The sequence below is a fragment of the Pristiophorus japonicus genome, unplaced genomic scaffold, assembly GCF_044704955.1.
Source record: "Pristiophorus japonicus isolate sPriJap1 unplaced genomic scaffold, sPriJap1.hap1 HAP1_SCAFFOLD_124, whole genome shotgun sequence".
Taxonomy (NCBI): domain Eukaryota; kingdom Metazoa; phylum Chordata; class Chondrichthyes; family Pristiophoridae; genus Pristiophorus; species Pristiophorus japonicus.
Window position 1 is genome coordinate 257,177 of NW_027250904.1, and position 22,633 is coordinate 279,809.

At 48.6% G+C, this 22,633-nt stretch overlaps 1 protein-coding gene across 1 annotated transcript; it reads left to right on the top strand.

The window, feature by feature from the left end:
- Positions 1–1,812: 1,812 nt before the first annotated feature.
- Positions 1,813–2,703, top strand: LOC139242167 (probable G-protein coupled receptor 139; the record flags this gene model as incomplete). Its single annotated transcript, XM_070870260.1, has 1 exon — positions 1,813–2,703. A coding segment is annotated over one exon (891 nt), but the record flags the coding sequence as incomplete, so codon positions are not given.
- Between the last annotated feature and the right edge of the window lie 19,930 nt (positions 2,704–22,633).

The window sequence follows — 22,633 nt, forward strand, 5'->3', positions numbered from 1 at the left end:
GCTATTGATTATGTAAATGATATTGTGCCATCAAGATTCATATGTTGTATATTGAACTCAAGCAAAGATATTGGATGAGACACTTTATTTACCGAATTTCAGAATCCTCGCTACACTGCACATTTGTATCAGATCAGAAGCAGGTTTTCTAAGTTTCGGGAACTTGCCACCAAATGACGACAGGTGATTGACCTGAAACGGTCACTGTGTTTCTCTCTCCTCTGATGCTGCCTGACCTGTTGATTATCTCTTGGATTTTCTATTTTTATTTCAGACGTTCATCATCCACAGTATTTTGCTGTTGTGTTCACGGAATGCTCGCCATGTTTACTTACACACAGTGCGAAGAACAAATCCTGACAGATCATACACATCTTCTTAAATCACTGAAATATCTCCTATTTTCTATGTTTCTCCTATTTTCTATATTTCTATAAAGGGCATCCAGGGGTATGAGGGAAAAGCGGGGTATGGTGTTGAGATAGAGGATCAGCCTTGATCATATTGAATGGTGGTACAGACTTGAAGGGCCGAATGGCCCACTCCTGGTCCTATTTTCTATGTTTCCATGTTTCGAATCATTCAGTTCCAGCCAGTGCCTCATTTTCCACATTCTCCAGTTCTGCATTACTGCCACTGCTTCTGATGGTTGGAACAGATTTATCCGGGTCATTTTCATTCTCACTAAATGCTCATTCAGTCAGATTTCCAGACATTTATTTGCAATCTTTGTTTTGAGTTTACAATTGCCTCTCATGTCTGTCTGCCACAGCTCAGTGGGTCTCTCAGTGAGAATCGGAGTAATTCTCTATTGTACCCTGCTTTCATTCAGCATAAAGAATGTCAGCTGATTGTAACTGAAGTATTAATGATCAAACAATCCTTTGATATTTTTCCATCTAATATACGATGCACAAGTTGGAAACCAACATGTGAAAGAAAACAAGAATAACTCTTATCCATTTGTGTTCAGATACTTTACAGAAACATTGGGCAGCACTTTACCTGTGGAATAAGTCGTCCGATTTCGATGCTAAAACAAAGCATTTAGTTGGACATTCCCTGGTCAATGATAACCATTTATTTTATTCAGAGTCCATTCTTTGCCATGTTATTCGGAAATTCTTACTTTCAATGAGTGACAATTTCAACGAAAAGGTGTTAAGCTCATTGTTCAATACACTTCCTGCAGCCCAGTTATCTTTCTAACTGCTGTACATTTGTATTTAATAACCTAACATCGTCATATTACCTTCATACATTTTAAGTAGAACCACCTGTAATTATTGCACGCCAAAATTGCAGTCGATGTTTATTTCTGTTACACTCACTTTCAGTTCTAATTAGAATCCAGATCCTCAGCAGGAGCAAGAATACAATGAGGGTCTCCCTCCCTCTCCCCCCATCACCGCCCCCTCCCACCAACACAGCGGCACAGAAGCGAATCCCACCGCTCTCGGTGCTGACTGATCCCGGGACACGAAGGCTTCCTGAGAGGTTCTTGACCCGTGTGTCCCTGTTACCTTGGGCAGTGTTGTTGTCTGCTGAGCTAAAGGTAGATCTATCATTTAATGTCTCATTGATCAAACATCTGTTCATTTCATGTTGTCTTTATCCCCATTTCATTTATTGATTCCTTATTATTTTTGCAATAAACCCTGCATTCATTTCCTCAGGTACGAGAATTAGATTATATCATTTCATGTCACTAATGATTTGCAGATTGCAGACTGAATCCCATCAATCTTCTGCTCTTGCTCCCAGCCTGATGTTTAATTTAACTGGTTATTTCCTTTCCTCACAGTGAACTTAGTGACGATAATGATCCTGTCCCGGGGAAAGTGTGGACTCTCCAAATGTGTCACTCGTTACCTGGTGGCCATGGCAACAGCGGATCTACTGGTGGTGATCCTGGATCTGATACTGAGGCACATTCCGATTCGTTATGAGGAACAGTTTATTTTCGTGTATTCCATCCCCCTGTGTAATATCCACGCCGTCCTGCTCTATGCAGCCACAGACTGTTCTGTCTGGTTCACCGTCACTTTCACCTTCGATCGATTTGTGGCCATTTGTTGCCAGAAGCTGAAAACTAAATATTGCACCGAGAGAACGGCGGCTGTGGTTCTGGGAACAGTGACTGTGCTGAGCTGTTTAAAGAACATACCCTGGTATTTTATGTTCACAAGTTTGTATGTGCTAGGTAACAACCCCTGGTTTTGTGATGTGTATTACACTAATTATGCATCACTGGGCTGGGGAGCATTCGAACTACTTCATTATATTCTAACCCCGTGTGTCCCATTTATTCTGATCCTGCTGCTCAATGCTCTCACTGTCAGACACATTTTAATGGCCAGCAGAGCTCGCAGGAGACTCCGGGGTCACAGTAGTGGGGAGAGTCCCAGAGACCCCGAGATGGAGAGTCGCAGGAAATCCATGATTTTATTGTTTGTTATCTCGGGGAATTTCATCCTGTTATGGGCAATATATATGGTGGTTCTTACGGCAAACCGGATTGGTTGGATTACACGACATATATATATACCTCTGTTAGTAAATGAACTAGGATTCATGCTGCAGCAGCTGAGTTGCTGTACAAACACTGGGATTTACGCCGTGACACAGACTAAGTTCCGGGAGCAGTGGAAGAATGTGCTGAAAGATCCCTTTATTGTAATTGTAAAATGCATTAAACGATAAGAAGCAGCAGAGACTTTACAGCCTCAGAACTCAATGCCGCCAGATAATGGGGGGGAAATCCCGGTTGGGGGCTTCCTTCGGACAAATGCCTCCGACCGGAGGATATTTTACGTAAACCTTCGATTCCCATCCGAGACCTTCATTCCATGTGTAGCGTTAGGGAAATGGCCTTCCCCATACGTACAGTAAAGCTGGAGTCACATGGGCCTGAAGCACCAATCACGCTGCAGTATTCTCAGTGATAATAATGGCAACTCGCTTTTTCAGAGTTCCCATTATTATCAATGTGAATAAACACCTCAATATTGAAAAGCAACAGAATAAATTAAAAAACACATCACACATTTAAAATTAATTGAAATTAAAGTCAATTAAATGTTTTGTTAAAAAAATGTTTTGGAATTTTTTTAACATGTTTCAATAAGGTTTAAAATAAATGATCCTTGGTGGAAGGGGTTTTTACTGTAAACATATGTATTTAAGTTTATTTTTGATATGTTTTAGAACTCTTACACTGGTAAAAGTAATGTATCGACCTGCTTTTACCTGGTTTAAGAGTTTGAAGGACATTCTCTGGGCATGATTTGGGCAAATGACCCAATCTCACCCACACAAATGGTCTTCTCCCCGGGATGTGGAGAATCCATATGGAGAAATCTTTGACAGATCGGAAAAGCCGGTTTCCGGGGCATGTACACTTGGGCCTGACCTGGTGAGGCCGGAATTTAAGGCCCATTGTGTCCGAGCCACTCTCCCTCATGGTGAATATTATCACACTCACTCACACACTGTCTACACAGGGCTCCCTGGGCGGGGAGTGACAATCTGTCAGGATCCTCTGGAAGGTCAGCAGTGACCTGCAAAAGGATGGCACCCCCTAAAGTACCACCTAAAGTAGCTGGTCTCCCGCCTGCACTAAGGTGGCGACATCCGTTGCCTAGACAATGGGGTAGTGTTCCTCAGGACCACTCCCTGCCTCACATATGGATGTCCTCACTCGCGCTCGGCACAGCATATACAGCTCTGGTACCCAGCACAAAGCTGGCGGCAGGATCTATTCCCATTGGCTGGTTGATGTCACTGACCTTCCCCTTCCCAGAAGTGAGGCCAGGTGAGTTACAGCGAGAGTCGAGGTCAGCAGCAGATAGAGGTTTGTTCACCAAAGCAGTGAGTGAGTGGCTAGGGGGAGCCACTCGGCCCGGCCCTGCACCAATCCCCACAACCCAGCATGGTAAGGAGGAGGTCCAACACCAGGTACGATGGCAGCTCCTGTCGGCCGGGCTTTACATCAGTGCCTGAATCTGACTGCAAGACACCTACGTCTGTTTTCACTAATCGTTTTCTCTTCACATATCTGTGGAAGCTTTTGCAGTAAATAGGAGCACGATTAGTCCATTGAGCCCCTCGAGCCTGCTCTGCCATGCAAGATCGTGGCAGGTGGAGGCTTGTAATAAATGCACCGAAATAATCCTGGGCGATTTTAACCTACATATTGATTGGACAAAGCAAATTGGCCAGCGTAGCCCCGAGGAAGAGTTCATAGAGTGTATCCTGGATGGTTTCCTTGAACAGCATATTGCGGATCCAACCAGCGAGCAGCCTATCTTAGATCTGGTGCAGTGAAATGAATGACCATAACATGGTTCAATTTGAAATTCTGTTGGGCGGTGAGTAAGTTAGTTCTCAAACCAGTGTCCTAAGCTTAAATTATTGAGAAAACAAAGGTATGAGGGCAGAGTTGGCTAAAGTGGACTGGGAAAATAGATTAAACTACGGGACGGTTGATGATCAGTGGCAGACATTTAAGGAGATATTTCTTAACTCGCAACTAAAATATATCGCAATGAGATGGAAAGACTGTAAGAGAAGGGACAACCATCCGTGCCTAACTGAGGAAATAAGGGATGGCATCACATTGAAAACAAGGGCCTGCAATGGGCCAAGATCAGTGGGAGACCAGAGGATTGGGAAACGTTTAAAAGCCAGCAAAGAACAAATACAAAATTGACAAAGAGCGGGAAGATAGAGTATGAAAGTAAACAAGCACGAAATATAAAAACACAGTAAGAGTTTCTACAGGTACATAACAAGGAAAAGAGTGGCTAAAGTAAATGTTCCTCCCCTGGAGGATGAGAATGGGGAATGGTAGAGACGTTCAACAAATATATTGTATCCGTCTTCACTGTCGAAGCCACTGAAACACCCCAATAGTGGATAAGCAAGGGGCTGTAGGGAGGTTGGAACTTCATACAATCAGTATCGCTAATGAAGTAGTACTCAGTAAAATAATGGGACTAAAGGCGTATAAGTCCCCTGTGTCATGTATGTAACCATCTTGTAATGATATAGTCATGTAACTGTAACTCATGCACACTGTACCTGTACCCTAGAAATGCACACCCTGACCACAGGGGGTCAACTTGCGGGAGACACTCCTCACCTGGGTTTCCAGGTATAAAAGGGCAGGTCCCACCCAGGGTCAGTACTCCTTGGTCCTGGCAATAAAGGTGAAGGTCACAGAGTGACCGTATCTGATATATCCATGCCTCGTGTGAGTTTGTAGTAAGGTGCAGGGACACTACATTTGGCGACGAGAAACGGGAATCACCGAACCACGAGGATGGCCACTGGTGGCACAGAGGAACGTTACTGTGTGGGTGAGGACTGGGATGACTTTGTGGAAAGACTCCAGCAGAGCTTTGTCACAATGGACTGGCTGGAAGAGACAGCGGCTGACAAGCGGAGGGCGCACCTACTGACCAGCTGTGGTCCACAGACGTATGCATCTACTGACCAGCTGTGGTCCACAGACGTATGCATCTACTGACCAGCTGTGGTCCACAGACGTATGCATCTACTGACCAGCTGTGGTCCACAGACGTATGCATCTACTGACCAGCTGTGGTCCACAGACGTATGCACCTACTGACCAGCTGTGGTCCACAGACGTATGCATCTACTGACCAGCTGTGGTCCACAGACGTATGCATCTACTGACCAGCTGTGGTCCACAGACGTATGCATCTACTGACCAGCTGTGGTCCACAGACGTATGCACCTACTGACCAGCTGTGGTCCACAGACGTATGCATCTACTGACCAGCTGTGGTCCACAGACGTATGCACCTACTGACCAGCTGTGGTCCACAGACGTATGAATCTACTGACCAGCTGTGGTCCACAGACGTATGCACCTACTGACCAGCTGTGGTCCACAGACGTATGCATCTACTGACCAGCTGTGGTCCACAGACGTATGCACCTACTGACCAGCTGTGGTCCACAGATGTATGCATCTACTGACCAGCTGTGGTCCACAGACGTATGCATCTACTGACCAGCTGTGGTCCACAGACGTATGCACCTACTGACCAGCTGTGGACCACAGACGTATGCGCTGATGAAAGACCTGCTCGCACCCCAAAAGCCGGCGGACAAGTCTTTTGAAGAGCTCAGCCAGCTGATCAGTGAGCATCTCAAGCCGGCAAGTAGTGTACACATGGCCCGGCACCGGTTCTACTCTCACCAGCACCGGGAGGGACAAAACATCTCGGACTTCGTGGCGGACCTGCAGTGCTTGGTCAGTTTCTGTAAGTTCTCTGATGCCTGCAGGGGGAGATATTAAGGGACTTTTGCCATCGAGGGCATTAATCATGCCGGCATTTTCAGGAAGCTCATAGAGACCAAGGACTTGACTTTAGAAGGGGCGGCATTGAAAGCTCAGACCTTTATGGCAGGGGAAGAGGAGACCAAGCAAATTTACGCCCGCAACCCTGGTCCCAACGTGGCGATGGACCAGGGAGTTAACATGGTGAAAACTGCTCGTGCCCCCGCAGGCAGGCAAGGGCATTTTGAAACCACCCAGGCAGCAACAGGCTCTAGGGTGGGCCTGCAACAAGGACAATGGAGAGGGGATCGTTAATTCACGCCATCTCGAGGAACAATGTGTCCCGAGATAGGACCATTAACACCCACCATCAGAGTGCTTAGAAACAGCCAAATGGGCAATCAGAGGGGAATGCCAGGTAATAGTCCCTTTGTTAACCGCAATCTCAATCTCAGCTCATGCTGGAGATGTGGGGGGTAGACACACTGCAAGAAGCTGCAGGTTCCAGCAATATACCTGTAGGATTTGTAATATCAGTGGACACTTGGCCAGGATGTGCAAAAAGGCAGTAGCGAGGCTAATCTGCGAGACAGAGGAACCAGACGAGGGATCTGCAATGCAGGATGATGCCTGGGGTAAAGCCATGGATGCTGAAGTTCAGCGGGTTCACGTGGCTGACGTCCACAGCTCATACACTAAATCGCCACCCATGATGATGCAAGTTTTACTGAATGGCATCCCGGTGCACATGGAGCTGGATACTGGAGCGAGCCAGTCACTCATGAGCGCCCAACAATTTAAGAGACTATGGCCACACAGAGCTTGCAGGCCCAAACTGGAATGCATTGAGACGCAGCTACGGACTTACACCAAAGAGATCATCCCAGTGCTGGGCAGTGCAAACTTGGTGGTAACATATAATGGATCACAGAACCGGCTGCCACTCTGGGTCGTCCCGGGAAATGGCCCCGCGCTTTTGGGGAGGAGTTGGCTAGCTGGGATGAAATGGAAATGGGGGAATGTGCACGTCATTTCATCCATGGAGCAAAGTTCATGCTCACAGGTCCTGCAAAAATTCAGGTCACTGTTTCAACCCGGTGTCGGAACGTTCAAGGGCACTAAAGTAGTGATACACATCACTCCGGACGCCAGACCAGTGCACCACAAGGCCAGAGCGGTGCCGTATGTGATGCGTAAAAATATTGATTATGAATTGGACAGGCTCAGAGAGAGCATAATTTCGGCCGTTGAATTCAGTGACTGGGCCAGTCCCATCGTTCCTGTGTTTAAAGCAGACGGCTCGGTCAGGATTTGTGGCGACTACAAAGCAACCATCAACCGAGTGTCGCTGCAAGACCAATACCCGCTCCCGAGAGCGGAGGACCTTTTTGCCACACTGGCAGGTGGTAAGCTGTTCACGAAGCTGGACCTCACTTTGGCCGACATGACCCAGGAACAGACTGAAGAATCCAAGCTTCTGACCATCATCACGACACACAAGGGATTATTTATCTACAACAGGTGTCCGTTTGGCATTCGTTCGGCAGTGGCTATCTTTCAGAGAAACATGGAAAGTTTGCTCAAGTCCATCCCTGGAACGATTGTGTTCCAAGACGACATTCCCATAACGGGTCGAGACACCGAGGAACACCTCCACAACCTGGAGGAGGTGCTACGCCGATTGGATCGGGTAGGCTTGCGGCTGAAAAAGGCCAAGTGTGTGTTTTTGACCCCAGAGGTCGAGTTTTTGTGCAGGAGGGTTGCTGTACACGGGATCAGGCCCACTGAATCAAAAACTGAGGTGATTCACCGGGCACCCAGGCCTGGAAACACGTCAGAGTTGTGATCATTCCTGGGACTTTTGAACTATTTCGGGAACTTTCTGCCGAACTGACGCACATTGTTGGAGCCGTTACACATGTTCCTGCGGAAAGGTTGTGAATGGTTTTGTGGGGTTTGTCAAGAACGGGCTTTCAATAAGGCGAGGAACTGCTGTGTTCCAACAAACTGTTGACTTTGTATAACACCTGTAAAAAACTGGTTTTAACATGCGATGCGTCATCCTACTGGTTTGGGTGTGTGTTGCAGGGTAACGATGACGGCCAACTCCAACCAGTGGCTTACACCTCCAGGTCGCTCTCCCAGGCAGAGCGTGGATACGGCGCGGTCAAGAAGGAGGCACTCGCCTGTGTGTACGGTGTGAAAAAGATGCACCAGTACCTCTTCGGCAGACGGTTCGAGCTAGAGACGGACCACAAGCCGTTAACATCCCTGTTGTCCGACAGCAAGGCTGTCAATGCTAATGCATCAGCTCACATACAGCGCTGGGCCCTCACTGGCTGCGTATGACTACACCATACGGCACCGGCCAGGCACCGAAAACTGCGCTGACGCACTCAGCAGGCTCCCACTGGCCACCACCGAGGGGGCGTCGGAGCAGAGCGCCAAGATGGTCATGGCCGTTGAGGCTTTTGACACTGCGGGCTCCCCCATCACAGCCCACCAGATCAAACTCTGGAGCAACAGAGACCCCCTCCTATCCATGATAAAGAAATGTGTCCTGACTGGGGATTGTGCGCCCACACACAGGGCGTGCCCCGAGGAGGTCAGACCGTTTCAGAGACGGAGGGATGAACTCTCCATCCAAGCCGACTGCCTGTTATGGGGCAGCCGGGTAGTCATGCCCCAGAAAGGAAGGGAAGCGTTCATCAGGGAACTCCACAGCGAGTACCCTGGCATCGTGTTAATGAAGGCCATTGCCCGGTCACACTTGTGGTGGCCGGAGATTGACTCAGACCTGGAACACTGGGTTCACAGATGCACGATGTGTGCCCAGCTGGGCTATGCCCCCAGGGAGGCCCACTCAGCCCGTGGCCCTGGCCCACCAGCCCATGGTCACGTATTCACGTAGACTACGCGGGCCCGTTCATGGGGAAAATGTTCCTGATCGTTGTCGATGCATACTCGAAGTGGATCGAGTGCATCATATTAAACTCGTGCACGACATCCACCACCGTGGAGAGTCTGCGTACGGTTTTCGCGACCCAGGGCTTGCCGGATATCCTGGTCAGCGACAATGGCCCGTGTTTCACCAGCCATGAGTTCCAGGAGTTTATGTCGGGCAATGGGATCAAGCACGTCTGGACAGCGCCTTTCAAGCTGGCCTCCAATGGTCAGGCGGAACGGGTGGTCCAAGTCATAAAGCAGGGCATGCTACGTATCCAGGGTCCCACCCTTCAGTAGCGCCTATCGCGCCTCCTGCTGGCCTACAGGTCCCTCCCGCACTCGCTCACGGGAGTCCCGCCAGCGGAACTCCTCATGAAACGCACGCTCAAGACGCAGCTATCCCTCATTCACCCAGGACTGGCAGACATTGTTGAGGGCAAGCACCAGTCCCAAACCGATCTCCATGATCGAGGCTCAAGGGGGAGGTGTATAGAAATAGATGACCCGGTATTTGTTATTAACCATGCTTTGGGACCCAAGTGGATTGAGGGCAGCGTAATTGGCAAAGAAGGAAACAGGGTCATGGTGGTCAGACTAAACAATGGGCAGATATGCCGCAAACACTTGGACCAAGTAAAGACAAGGTTCAGTGCAGACACGGAGGAACCTGAAGAAGAGCATGATGGGATAGCACCCACACCACTGCCAGCGTATGAACAACAAAGACAGCCCTCAGCATGCACAGTCCCTGCGGCCAGCCCGGACAGGCCGGAATCACCTCAAGTGACAGAGACACGTGCTGAGGCTCAGCCTCCAGAGCCACAACTGCAGCGTTCCACGAGAGAGCGCAGACCACCCGATAGACTTAACCTCTGAAACTAAAAGACTAAAGGGGGGAGGTGATGTCATGTATTTCACCATCTTGCAATGACATAGTCATGTAACTGTAACTCATGCACCCTGTACCTGTACCCTAGAAATGCACACCCTGACCACAGGGGGGTGAACTTGCGGGAGACACTCCTCACCTGGGTTTCCAGGTATAAAAGGGGAGGTCCCACCCAGGGTCAGTACTCCTTGGTCCTGGGAATAAAGTGAAGGTCACAGAGTGACCGTGACTGATATATCCATGCCATGTGTGAGTTTGTAGTAAGGTGCAGGGACACTACACCCTGGACCTGACACCTACATCTTCGGAGAAGTAGCGGCAGCAATAGTGGATGCTTTGGTTGTAATCGACCAAAATTCCCTGGATTCTGAGGCGGTCGCAGTGGATTGCAAAACCGCAAATGTAACGCCCCTATTTAAAAAAGGATGCAGAACAAAAGCATTAATCATACTCCCTATATTCAAATCTAAATTGTTGATATATACCGCAAAAAGCAAGGGACCCAGTACTGAGCCCTGCAGAACCCCACTGGAAACATCCTTCCAGTCACAAAAACATCCATCAATCATTACCCTTTGCTTCCTACCTCCAAGCCAATTTTGGAGCCAACTTGCAATTATACATTCACCTGACTCCAACCGCAAGGGACCTACGTTTGTCTTCACTCATCTTTTTCTCTTCACATATCTATAGAAGCTTTTGCAGTCAGATTTTATGTTCCCGGCAAGCCTCTTCTCGTACTCTATTTTCATCCCTCTTAATTAAACCCTTTGTCCTCCTCTGCTGAATCCTAAATTTCTCCCAGTCCTCAGGTTTGCTGCTTTTTCTGGCCAATTTCTATGCCTCTTCCTTAGATTTAACACTATCCTTAATTTTCCTTGTTAGTCACGGTTGAGCCACCTTTCCCGTTTTATTTTTACTCCAGACAGTGTTGTACAATTGCAGAAGTTCATCCATGTGACCTTTAAAAGTTTGCTATTGTCTATCCACTGTCAACCCTTTAAGCATCATTTGCCAGTCTATTCTAGCCAATTCACGCCTCAAACCATCGAAGTTACCTTTCCTTAATTTCAAGACCCTAGTTTCTGAATTAACTGTGTCACTCTCCATCCTAATAAAGAATTCGACCATATTATGGTCACTATTCCCCAAGGGGTCTCGCACAACAAGACTGCTAATTAGTCCTTTTCATTACACACCACCCAGTCTAGGATGGCCAGCTCCCTGGTTGGTTCCTCCACATATTGGTCTAGAAAACCATCCCTAATACACTCCAGGAAATCCTTCTCCACCGCATTGCTACCAGTTTGGTTAACCCAATCAATATGTAGATTAATGTCACCCATGATAACTGCTGTACCTTTATTGCACACATCCCTAATTTCTTGTTTGATGCTGTCCCCAACCTTACTACTACTGTTTGGTGGTCTGTACACAACTCCCACTAGCGTTTTCTGCCCCTTGGTATTCCGCAGCTCCACCCATACCGATTCCACATCATCCAAGCTAATGTCCTTCCTTACTATTGCATTAATTTCCTCTTTAACCAGCAACGCCACCCCACCTCCTTTTCCTTTCTGTCTATCCTTCCCAAAATGTTGAATACCCCTGGATGTTGACTTCCCAGCCTTGGTCACCCTGGAGCCACGTCTCTGTGATGCTAATTACATCATACCCATTAACTGCTATCTGCACAGTTAATTCGTCCACCTTACTCCGAATACTCCTCACTTTCAGGCACAGAACCTTCAGGATTGTCTTTGTAACACACTTTGCCCCTTTAGAGTTTTGCAGCAATGTGGCCCTTTTTGCTTTTTGCCTTGGGTTTCTCTATCCTCCACTTTTACTTTCCTTCTTTCTATCTTTTGCTTCTGCCCCCATTCTACTCTCCTCTGTCTCCCTGCACAGGTTCCCATCCCCCTGCCATATTAGTTTAACTCCTCCCCAACAGCACGAGCAAACACTCCCCCTAGGTGCAGACTATCCGGTTTGTACTGGTCCCACCTCCCCCAGAACCGGTTCCAATGTCCCAGGAATTTGAACCACTCCTCAAGCCACGTATTCATCTGAGCTATCCTGCGATTTCTACTCTGACTATCACGTGGCACTGGTAGCAATCCAAAGGAAAGAGGTAATCTGGATACTGCTATAGAGGAGGAGTGTAATATTCTGGAGGAAATAAATATACTGAGAGAGGAAGTATTAAAGGGGTTAGCAGGTTTGAAAGTAGATAAGTCCCCAGGCCCGGATGAAATGCATCCCAGCAAATTAAAAGAGGAAATAGCCGAGACCTTGACCATCATTTTCCAGTCCTCTTTGGATCTGGGCAATGTGCCGGAGGATTGGAGAACTGCTAATGTAGTACCCTTGTTTAATAAGGACAAAAGTTATAGGCCGAGTAATTACAGGCCTGTCAGCCTAACGTCAGAGGTGGGAAAATGATTGAAAAAAATCCTAAAAGACAGGATAAATCTGCATTTGGATAGGCAAGGATTAATTCGGGACAGTCAGCACGGATTTGTTAAGGGAAGATCCTGTTTGACTAACCTGATTGACTTTTTTGAGGCAGTAACCAAGAGGGTCGATGAGGGCAGTATGTACGATGTAATATATTTGGACTTTAGCAAGGCTTTAGATAAGATCCCACATGGTAGACTGGTCATGAAGGTTAAAGCCCATGGGATACAGGGCAAAGTGGCAAGTTGGATCCAAAAATGGCTTGGAGGTAGGAAGCAAAGGGTAATGGTTGATGGATGTTTTTGTGATTGTAAGGATGTTTCCAGTGGGGTTCCGCAAGGCTCAGTACTGGTTCCCTTGCTTTTTGTGGCATACATCAATGACTTAGATTTGAATATAGAGAGTAGGATTAAGAAGTTTGCAGACAATGCTTAAATTGTCTGTGTGGTTGATAATGAAGAGGAAAGTCATGGGCTGCAGGAGGATATCAATCGAATGGTCAGCTGGGCAGAGCAGTGGCAAATGGAATTTAATTCAGAGAAGTGTGAGAAAGGTGGAAACATCGAAATTAGTTGCAGGAGTAGGCCATTCGGCCCTTCGAGCCTACACCGCCATTCAATAAGATCATGGCTGATCAATTCCTCAGTACCCCATCCCTGCTTTCTCTGCATACCCCTTGCTCCCTTTGGCCGTAAGGGCCCCATCCAACTCCCTTTTGAATATATCTAACGAACTGACTTCAACAACTTTCTGCGGTGGAGAATTCCACAGATTCACCACTCTCTGAGTGAAGAAGTTTCTCCTCATCTCGGTCCTAAATGGCTTACCCCTTATTCTTAGACTGTGACCACTGGTTCTGGAACTTCCCAGCAATGGGAACATTCTTCCTGCATCTAACCTGTCTAATCTCGTCAGAATTTTATATGTTTCTATGAGATCCCCTCTCATTCTTCTAAACTCCAGTGGATACAAACCCAATTGATTCAGTCTCTCCACATTTGTCAGTCCTGCCATCCCGGAAATCAGTCTGGTGAACCTTTGCTGCATTCCCTCAATAGCAAGAACATCCTTCCTCAGATTAGGAGACCAAAACTGAACACAATATTCCAGGTGTGGCCTCACCAAGGTTCTGTACAACTGCAGTCAGACCTCCCTGCTCCGATACACAAATCCTCGAACTATGAAGGCCAACATGCCATTTGCCTTCTTCATCGCCTGCTGTACCTGCATGCCAACCTTCAGTGACTGATGTACCATGACACCCAGGTCTCGTTGCACTTCCCCTTTTCCTAATCTGTCACAATTCAGATAATATTCTGTCTTCCAGTTTTTGTCCCCAAAGTGGATAACCTCACATTTATCCACATTATACTGCATCTGCCATGCATTTGCCCACTCACCTAACCTGTCCAAGTCAACCTGCAGCCTCTTAGCATCCTCCTCACAGCTCCAATTGCCACCCAGCTTAGTGTTATCTGCAATCTTGGAGATATTACACTCAATTCCTCCATCTAAATCATTAATGTATATTGTAAAGAGCTGGGGTCCCAGCACTGAGCCCTGCGGCACCCCACTAGTCACTGCCTGCCATTCTGAAAAGGACCTGTTTATCCTGACTCTCTGCTTCCTGTCTGCCAACCAGTTCTCTATCCACGTCAGTACATTGTCCCCAATATCATGTGCTTTAATTTTGCACACTAATCTCTTGTGTGGGACTTGTCAAAAGCCTTTTGAAAGACCAAATACACCACATCCACTGGTTCTCCCTTGTCCACTCGACTAGTTACATTCTCAAAAAATTCTAGAAGATTTGTTGAGCATGATTTCCCTTTCATAAATCCATGCTGACTTGGACCGATCCAATCAGTGCTTTCTAAATGCGCTGCTATGACATCCTTAATAATTGATTCCATCATTTTACCCACTACCGATGTCAGGCTGACCGGTCTATAATTCCCTGTTTTCTCTCTCCCTCCTTTTTAAAAAGTGGGGTACATTGGCTACCCTCCACTCCACAGGAACTGATCCCTAATGCACTCCAGGAAATCCTCCTCCATCGCATTGCTACCAGTTTAGTTAGCTCAATCTATATGTAGATTAAAGTCGCATGATAACTGCTGTACCTTTATTGCATGCATCCCTAATTTCCTGGTTGATGCCATCCCCAAACTCACTACTACTGTTTGGTGGTCTGTACATAACTGCCATGAGCATTTTCTGACCTTTGGTATTCCGCAGCTCCACCCATACAGATTCCACATCATCCAGGCTAATGTCCCTTCTTACTATTGTGTTAATTTCCTCTTTAACCAGCAACGCTACCCCGCCTCCTTTTCCTTTCTGTCCAACCTTCCTGAATGCTGAATACCCCTGGATGTTGAGTTCCCAGCCTTGGTCACCCTGGAGCCATGTTTCCGTAATCCCAATTATATCATAATCGTTAATAGCTGCGTGCGCAGTTAATTCATCCACCTTATTACGACTACTCCTCGCATTGAGGCACAGAGCCTTCAGGCTTGTCTTTTTAACACTCTTTGTCCCTTTAGACTTTTGCCTTGGGTTTCTCTGCCCTCCACTTTTACCATTCTCCTTTCCATCTTTTGCTTCTGCCCCCATTTTATTTGCCTCTGTCTCCCTGCATTGGTTCCCATCCCCCTGCCATATTAGTTTAACTCCTCCCCAACAGCACCAGCCAACACTCCCCCTAGGATATTGGCTCCGGTCCTGCCCAGGTGCAGACCGTCCGGTTAGTACTGGTCCCACCTCCTCCAGAACCTGTTCCAATGCCCCAGGAATTTGAACCCCTCCCTGCTGCACCACTCCTCAAGCCACGTATTCATCTGAGCTATCCTGCGATTCCTACTCTGACTAGCACGTGGCACTGGTAGCAATCCTGAGATTACCACCTTTGAGGTCCTACTTTTTAATTTAACTCCTGGCTCCCTAAATTCAGCTTGTAGTACCTCATCCCGTTTTTTACCTTTATCGTTGGTACCTGTATGTACCACGACAACTGGCTGTTCACACTCCCCCTCCAGTATGCCGACAGCTGCTCCGAGACATCCTTGACCCTTGCACCAGGGAGGCAACATACCATCCTCGAGTCTCGGTTGCGACCGCAGAAACACCTTTCTATCCCCCTTTGATGCATTTTGTGAATGCTAATAAGGAAAGGATATGTATACACATTAAGCGGTAGGCCACTTAATCATGTAGATGAACAAAGGGACCTTGGAGTGCTTGTCCACAGATCCCTGAAAGTAGCAGGCCAGGTGGATAAGGTGGTTAAGAAGGCATACGGAATGCTTGCCTTTATTGGCCGAGAGATAGAATATAAGAGCAGGGAGGTTATGCTTAAATTGTATAATACTTTGGTTAGGCCACAGCTGGAGTACGGCATGCAGTTCTGGTTGCCATATTGCAGGAAGGATTTGATTGTACCTGAGAGGGTGCAGCGGAGATTTACTAGGATGCTGCCTGGAATGGAGAATCTTAGTTATGAGGACCGATTGGATAGGCTGGGTTTGTTCTCATTGGAACGGAGGAGGTTGAGAGGAGACCTCATCGATGTCAACAAAATATTGAGGGGCCTGGACATAGTGGATAGTAAGGGTCTATTTCCATTGGTGGAGGGGTCTATTATGAGGGGGCATAGTTTTAAGGTGGTTGCTGGAAGGTTTAGAGGGGATTTGAGGGGGGCTTCTTTACACAGAGGGTTGTGGGGATCTGGAACTCGCTGCCTGGAAGAGTGGTGGATGCAGAAACCCTCAGCACTTTTAAGAGATGGTTGGATGGTCACTTAAAGTGCAGTAACCTGCAGGGTTACAGACCGAGAGCTGGTAATTGGGATTAGACTGGATGACCTTTTGTTGGACGGTGCAGATATAATGGTAAGTACTGCAGGGAATAGAATACGGCCAGGGTAATCTCCTAGACTAGTGTCGATCGCCTGGATGTGTTGGAGAGGAATTTTCCAAGATTTTTTCTCCCTAAATTGGCCTGGGTTTTTATCTGGTTTTTGCCTCTCCCAGGAGATCACATGACTCCGGTTGGGGTGGAGTGTAGAATGTTTCAGTATAAGAGATGTCACAGTTGTGTGAGGCGGACTGGTTGGGCTGGGTGCTCTTTGCCTTTCCATCATTGTTCATAGGTTTATATATAACCTTCAGGGCTGCTGACCGAGAGCCGTGTGGCTCTTTGTCGGCCGGTGAGGACACGATGGGATGGAATGGCCTCCTTCTGTGCTGTAAATTTCTATGTTTCTATGTTGCTATGGAATTTAGGGTGAGAAGGGTGGACCCTGCAAGGGAACAGACTCTCTGGCTCCCAGGACAAATTGATCAAAGTGAGTGTTACCCATGGGAGCCAGCGCCAGATCCAGTCAATAAAGCGAACCATCTTGCCAGCTTCTGACTGGGGATTGTCGTTGGACTCAGCTATTGACTGGGTGAAGTCTCTGAGCCACACACCAGGCAGGTCCCAGAGACAATCCCCAGTCTGCACATACAAATGTACACAAAGACTGTCAGTAGATAACGTCTATCAGACAGAATAACCTGGCATGTTCCTGTCCCACCTCCCAGTAACACTATCTCTCGGAACATACAAAGAAACGTGGCCAATTCAGGAAAAGCCTCCGGGCAATTGCTCTCCAACTGCCTGAGGCTCCAGGGAGAGCACTGTTGCTCCGGTAACATCACAATCTAAAGTGTCCACTCACTCCCTGTAATTGGCAATGTCCTCTCAGAAACGTTTCAACTTCCCCTTTTAAAGGTCTGTAGTGAGCCCACACTCACCATATGAGCTCACACTCACTCTGAGTTCATGACCCTCCTGTCCTCCCTCAATCACTCCCTCCATGTAAATTCCTCAACCCATATTCACAGACACTTCCTTGGCCTTGCAATCTCTCGTTGCCTTGTTACTCCAACAGTGTCAATTACAGATGGGACCATCTCTGACCATTTCCTTGTATCGCTCTGGACCCACATGCCCCTTTCCCCAAGACAAACCTACTCCTTTCTGTATCTGCCCCTGGAATAAAACTCTCCCCAAACTCTCTTACAACTGCACTTATCAACTCAAAACGGTCCAACCTTTCGCCCTCTTTTAACAATGGCATTTCTGCAGTCACCGATCTGCTCAACCAGACCCTCAACACCACCTTTCATTCCCTAGTCCCTATTAAAAATAATACGCTCTCCAATGCTTGCTGTTACCCCTGGTACAACCCTCATCCCACTGCCCCGCTCTCTCCACATCGCCCTGTATCAATCCCAAACTAATCCCACTGCCCCACTCTCTCCCCATAGCCCTGTATCAATCCCAAACTAATCCCACTGCCCCACTCTCTCCACATAGCCCTGTATCAATCCCAAACTAATCCCACTGCCCCACTCTCTCCACATAGCCCTGTATCAATCCCAAACTAATCCCACTGCCCCACACTCTCCCCATAGCCCTGTATCAATCCCCAAACTAATCCCACTGCCCCACACTCTCCCCATAGCCCTGTATCAATCCCAAACTAATCCCACTGCCCCACACTCTCCCCATAGCCCTGTATCAATCCCAAACTAATCCCACTGCCCCGCTCTCTCCCCATAGCCCTGTATCAATCCCAAACTATTCCCACTGCCCCACTCTCTCCCCAAAGCCCTGTATCAATCCCAAACTAATCCCACTGCCCCACCCTCTCCCCATAGCCCTGTATCAATCCCAAACTAATCCCACTGCCCTGCTCTCTCCCCATAGCCCTGTATCAATCCCAAACTAATCCCACTGCCCCGCTCTCTGCCGATAGCCCTGTATCAATCCCAAACTAATCCCACTGCCCCACTCTCTGCCCATAGCCCTCTATCGATCCCAAACTATTCCCACTGCCCCGCTCTCTCCCCATCGCCCTGTGTCAATCCCAAACTATTCCCATTGCTCCACTCTCTCCCCATAGCCCTGTATCAATCCCCAATGAATCGCACTGCCCCACTCTCTCCCCATAACTCTGTATCAATCCCCAAACTAATCCCACTGCCCTGCTCTCTCCCCTTCGCCTTGTATCAATCCCAAACTATTCCCACTGCCCCACTCTCTCCCCAAAGCCCTGTATCAATCCCAAACTAACCCCACTGCCCTGCTCTCTCCCCATAGCCCTGTATCAATCCCAAACTAATCCCACTGCCCCAACCTCTCTCCATAGCCCTGTATCAATCCCAAACTAATCCCACTGCCCCACCCTCTCTCCATAACCCTGTATCAATCCCAAACTAATCCCACTGCCCCGCTCTCTCCCCATAGCCCTGTATCAATCCCAAACTAATCCCACTGCCCTGCTTTCTCCCCATAGCCCTGTATCAATCCCAAACTAATCCCACTGCCCCACTCTCTCCCCATAGCCCTGTATCAATCCCAAACTAATCCCACTGCCCTGCTCTCTCCCCATAGCCCTGTATCAATCCCAAAATAATCCCACTGCCCTGCTCTCTCCCCATAGCCCTGTATCAATCCCAAACTAATCCCACTGCCCCGCTCTCTCCCCATAGCCCTGTATCAATCCCAAACTAATCCCACTGCCTCACTCTCCGTCCATAGCCCTGTATCAATCCCAAACTAATCCCACTGCCCCGCTCTCTGCCGATAGCCCTGTATCAATCCCAAACTAATCCCACTGCCCCACTCTCTGCCCATAGCCCTGTATCGATCCCAAACTATTCCCACTGCCCCGCTCTCTCCCCATCGCCCTGTGTCAATCCCAAACTATTCCCATTGCTCCACTCTCTCCCCATAGCCCTGTATCAATCCCCAATGAATCGCACTGCCCCACTCTCTCCCCATAACTCTGTATCAATCCCAAACTAATCCCACTGCCCCACCCTCTCCCCATAGCCCTGTATCAATCCCAAACTAATCCCACTGCCCTGCTCTCTCCCCATAGCCCTGTATCAATCCCAAACTAATCCCACTGCCCCGCTCTCTGCCGATAGCCCTGTATCAATCCCAAACTAATCCCACTGCCCCACTCTCTGCCCATAGCCCTGTATCGATCCCAAACTATTCCCACTGCCCCGCTCTCTCCCCATCGCCCTGTGTCAATCCCAAACTATTCCCATTGCTCCACTCTCTCCCCATAGCCCTGTATCAATCCCCAATGAATCGCACTGCCCCACTCTCTCCCCATAACTCTGTATCAATCCCCAAACTAATCCCACTGCCCTGCTCTCTCCCCTTCGCCTTGTATCAATCCCAAACTATTCCCACTGCCCCACTCTCTCCCCAAAGCCCTGTATCAATCCCAAACTAACCCCACTGCCCTGCTCTCTCCCCATAGCCCTGTATCAATCCCAAACTAATCCCACTGCCCCAACCTCTCTCCATAGCCCTGTATCAATCCCAAACTAATCCCACTGCCCCACCCTCTCTCCATTACCCTGTATCAATCCCAAACTAATCCCACTGCCCCGCTCTCTCCCCATAGCCCTGTATCAATCCCAAACTAATCCCACTGCCCTGCTTTCTCCCCATAGCCCTGTATCAATCCCAAACTAATCCCACTGCCCCACTCTCTCCCCATAGCCCTGTATCAATCCCAAACTAATCCCACTGCCCTGCTCTCTCCCCATAGCCCTGTATCAATCCCAAAATAATCCCACTGCCCTGCTCTCTCCCCATAGCCCTGTATCAATCCCAAACTAATCCCACTGTCCCGCTCTCTCCCCATAGCCCTGTATCAATCCCAAACTAATCCCACTGCCTCACACTCCGTCCATAGCCCTGTATCAATCCCAAACTAATCCCACTGCCCTGCTCTCTCCCCATAGCCCTGTATCAATCCCAAACTAATTCCACTGCCCCACACTTTCCCCATAGCCCTGTATCAATCCCAAACTAATCCCACTGCCCTGCTCTCTCCCCATATCCTTGTATCAATCCCAAACTAATCCCACTGCCCCGCTCTCTCCCCATAGCACTGTCAATCTCAAACTAATCCCACTGCCCTGCTCTCTCCCCATAGCCCTGTATCAATCCCAAACTAATCCCACTGCCCCGCTCTCTCCCCATCGCCCTGTATCAATCCCAAACTATTCCCATTGCTCCGCTCTCTCCCCATAGCCCTGTATCAATCCCCAACGAATCGCACTGCCACACTCTCTCCCCATAACTCTGTATCAATCCCCAAACTAATCTCACTGCCTGCTCTCTCCCCTTAGCCTTGTATCAATCCCAAACTATTCCCACTGCCCCACTCTCTCCCCAAAGCCCTGTATCAATCCCAAACTAATCCCACTGCCCTGCTCTCTCCCCATAGCCCTGTATCAATCCCAAACTAATCCCACTGCCCCACCCTCTCTCCATAGCCCTGTATCAATCCCAAACTAATCCCACTGCCCCGCTCTCTCCCCATAGCCCTGTATCAATCCCAAACTAATCCCACTGCCCTGCTCTCTCCCCATAGCCCTGCATCAATCCCAAACTAATCCCACTGCCCCACCTTCTCTCCATAGCCCTGTATCAATCCCAAACTAATCCCACTGCCCCGCTCTCTCCCCATAGCCCTGTATCAATCCCAAACTAATCCCACTGCCCTGCTCTCTCCCCATAGCCCTGTATCAATCCCAAACTAATCCCACTGCCCCACTCTCTGCCCATAGCCCTGCATCAATCCCAAACTAATCCCACTGCCCCACTCTCTCCCCATAGCCCTGTATCAATCCCAAACTAATCCCACTGCCCTGCTCTCTCCCCATAGCCCTGTATCAATCCCAAACTAATCCCACTGCCCCAACCTCTCTCCATAGCCCTGTATCAATCCCAAACTAATCCCACTGCCCCACCCTCTCTCCATTACCCTGTATCAATCCCAAACTAATCCCACTGCCCCACTCTCTCCCCATAGCCCTGTATCAATCCCAAACTAATCCCACTGCCCTGCTCTCTCCCCATAGCCCTGTATCAATCCCAAAATAATCCCACTGCCCTGCTCTCTCCCCATAGCCCTGTATCAATCCCAAACTAATCCCACTGTCCCGCTCTCTCCCCATAGCCCTGTATCAATCCCAAACTAATCCCACTGCCTCACTCTCCGTCCATAGCCCTGTATCAATCCCAAACTAATCCCACTGCCCTGCTCTCTCCCCATAGCCCTGTATCAATCCCAAACTAATTCCACTGCCCCACACTTTCCCCATAGCCCTGTATCAATCCCAAACTAATCCCACTGCCCTGCTCTCTCCCCATATCCTTGTATCAATCCCAAACTAATCCCACTGCCCCGCTCTCTCCCCATAGCACTGTCAATCTCAAACTAATCCCACTGCCCTGCTCTCTCCCCATAGCCCTGTATCAATCCCAAACTAATCCCACTGCCCCGCTCTCTCCCCATCGCCCTGTATCAATCCCAAACTATTCCCATTGCTCCGCTCTCTCCCCATAGCCCTGTATCAATCCCCAACGAATCGCACTGCCACACTCTCTCCCCATAACTCTGTATCAATCCCCAAACTAATCTCACTGCCTGCTCTCTCCCCTTAGCCTTGTATCAATCCCAAACTATTCCCACTGCCCCACTCTCTCCCCAAAGCCCTGTATCAATCCCAAACTAATCCCACTGCCCTGCTCTCTCCCCATAGCCCTGTATCAATCCCAAACTAATCCCACTGCCCCACCCTCTCTCCATAGCCCTGTATCAATCCCAAACTAATCCCACTGCCCCGCTCTCTCCCCATAGCCCTGTATCAATCCCAAACTAATCCCACTGCCCTGCTCTCTCCCCATAGCCCTGCATCAATCCCAAACTAATCCCACTGCCCCACCTTCTCTCCATAGCCCTGTATCAATCCCAAACTAATCCCACTGCCCCGCTCTCTCCCCATAGCCCTGTATCAATCCCAAACTAATCCCACTGCCCTGCTCTCTCCCCATAGCCCTGTATCAATCCCAAACTAATCCCACTGCCCCACTCTCTGCCCATAGCCCTGCATCAATCCCAAACTAATCCCACTGCCCCACTCTCTCCCCATAGCCCTGTATCAATCCCA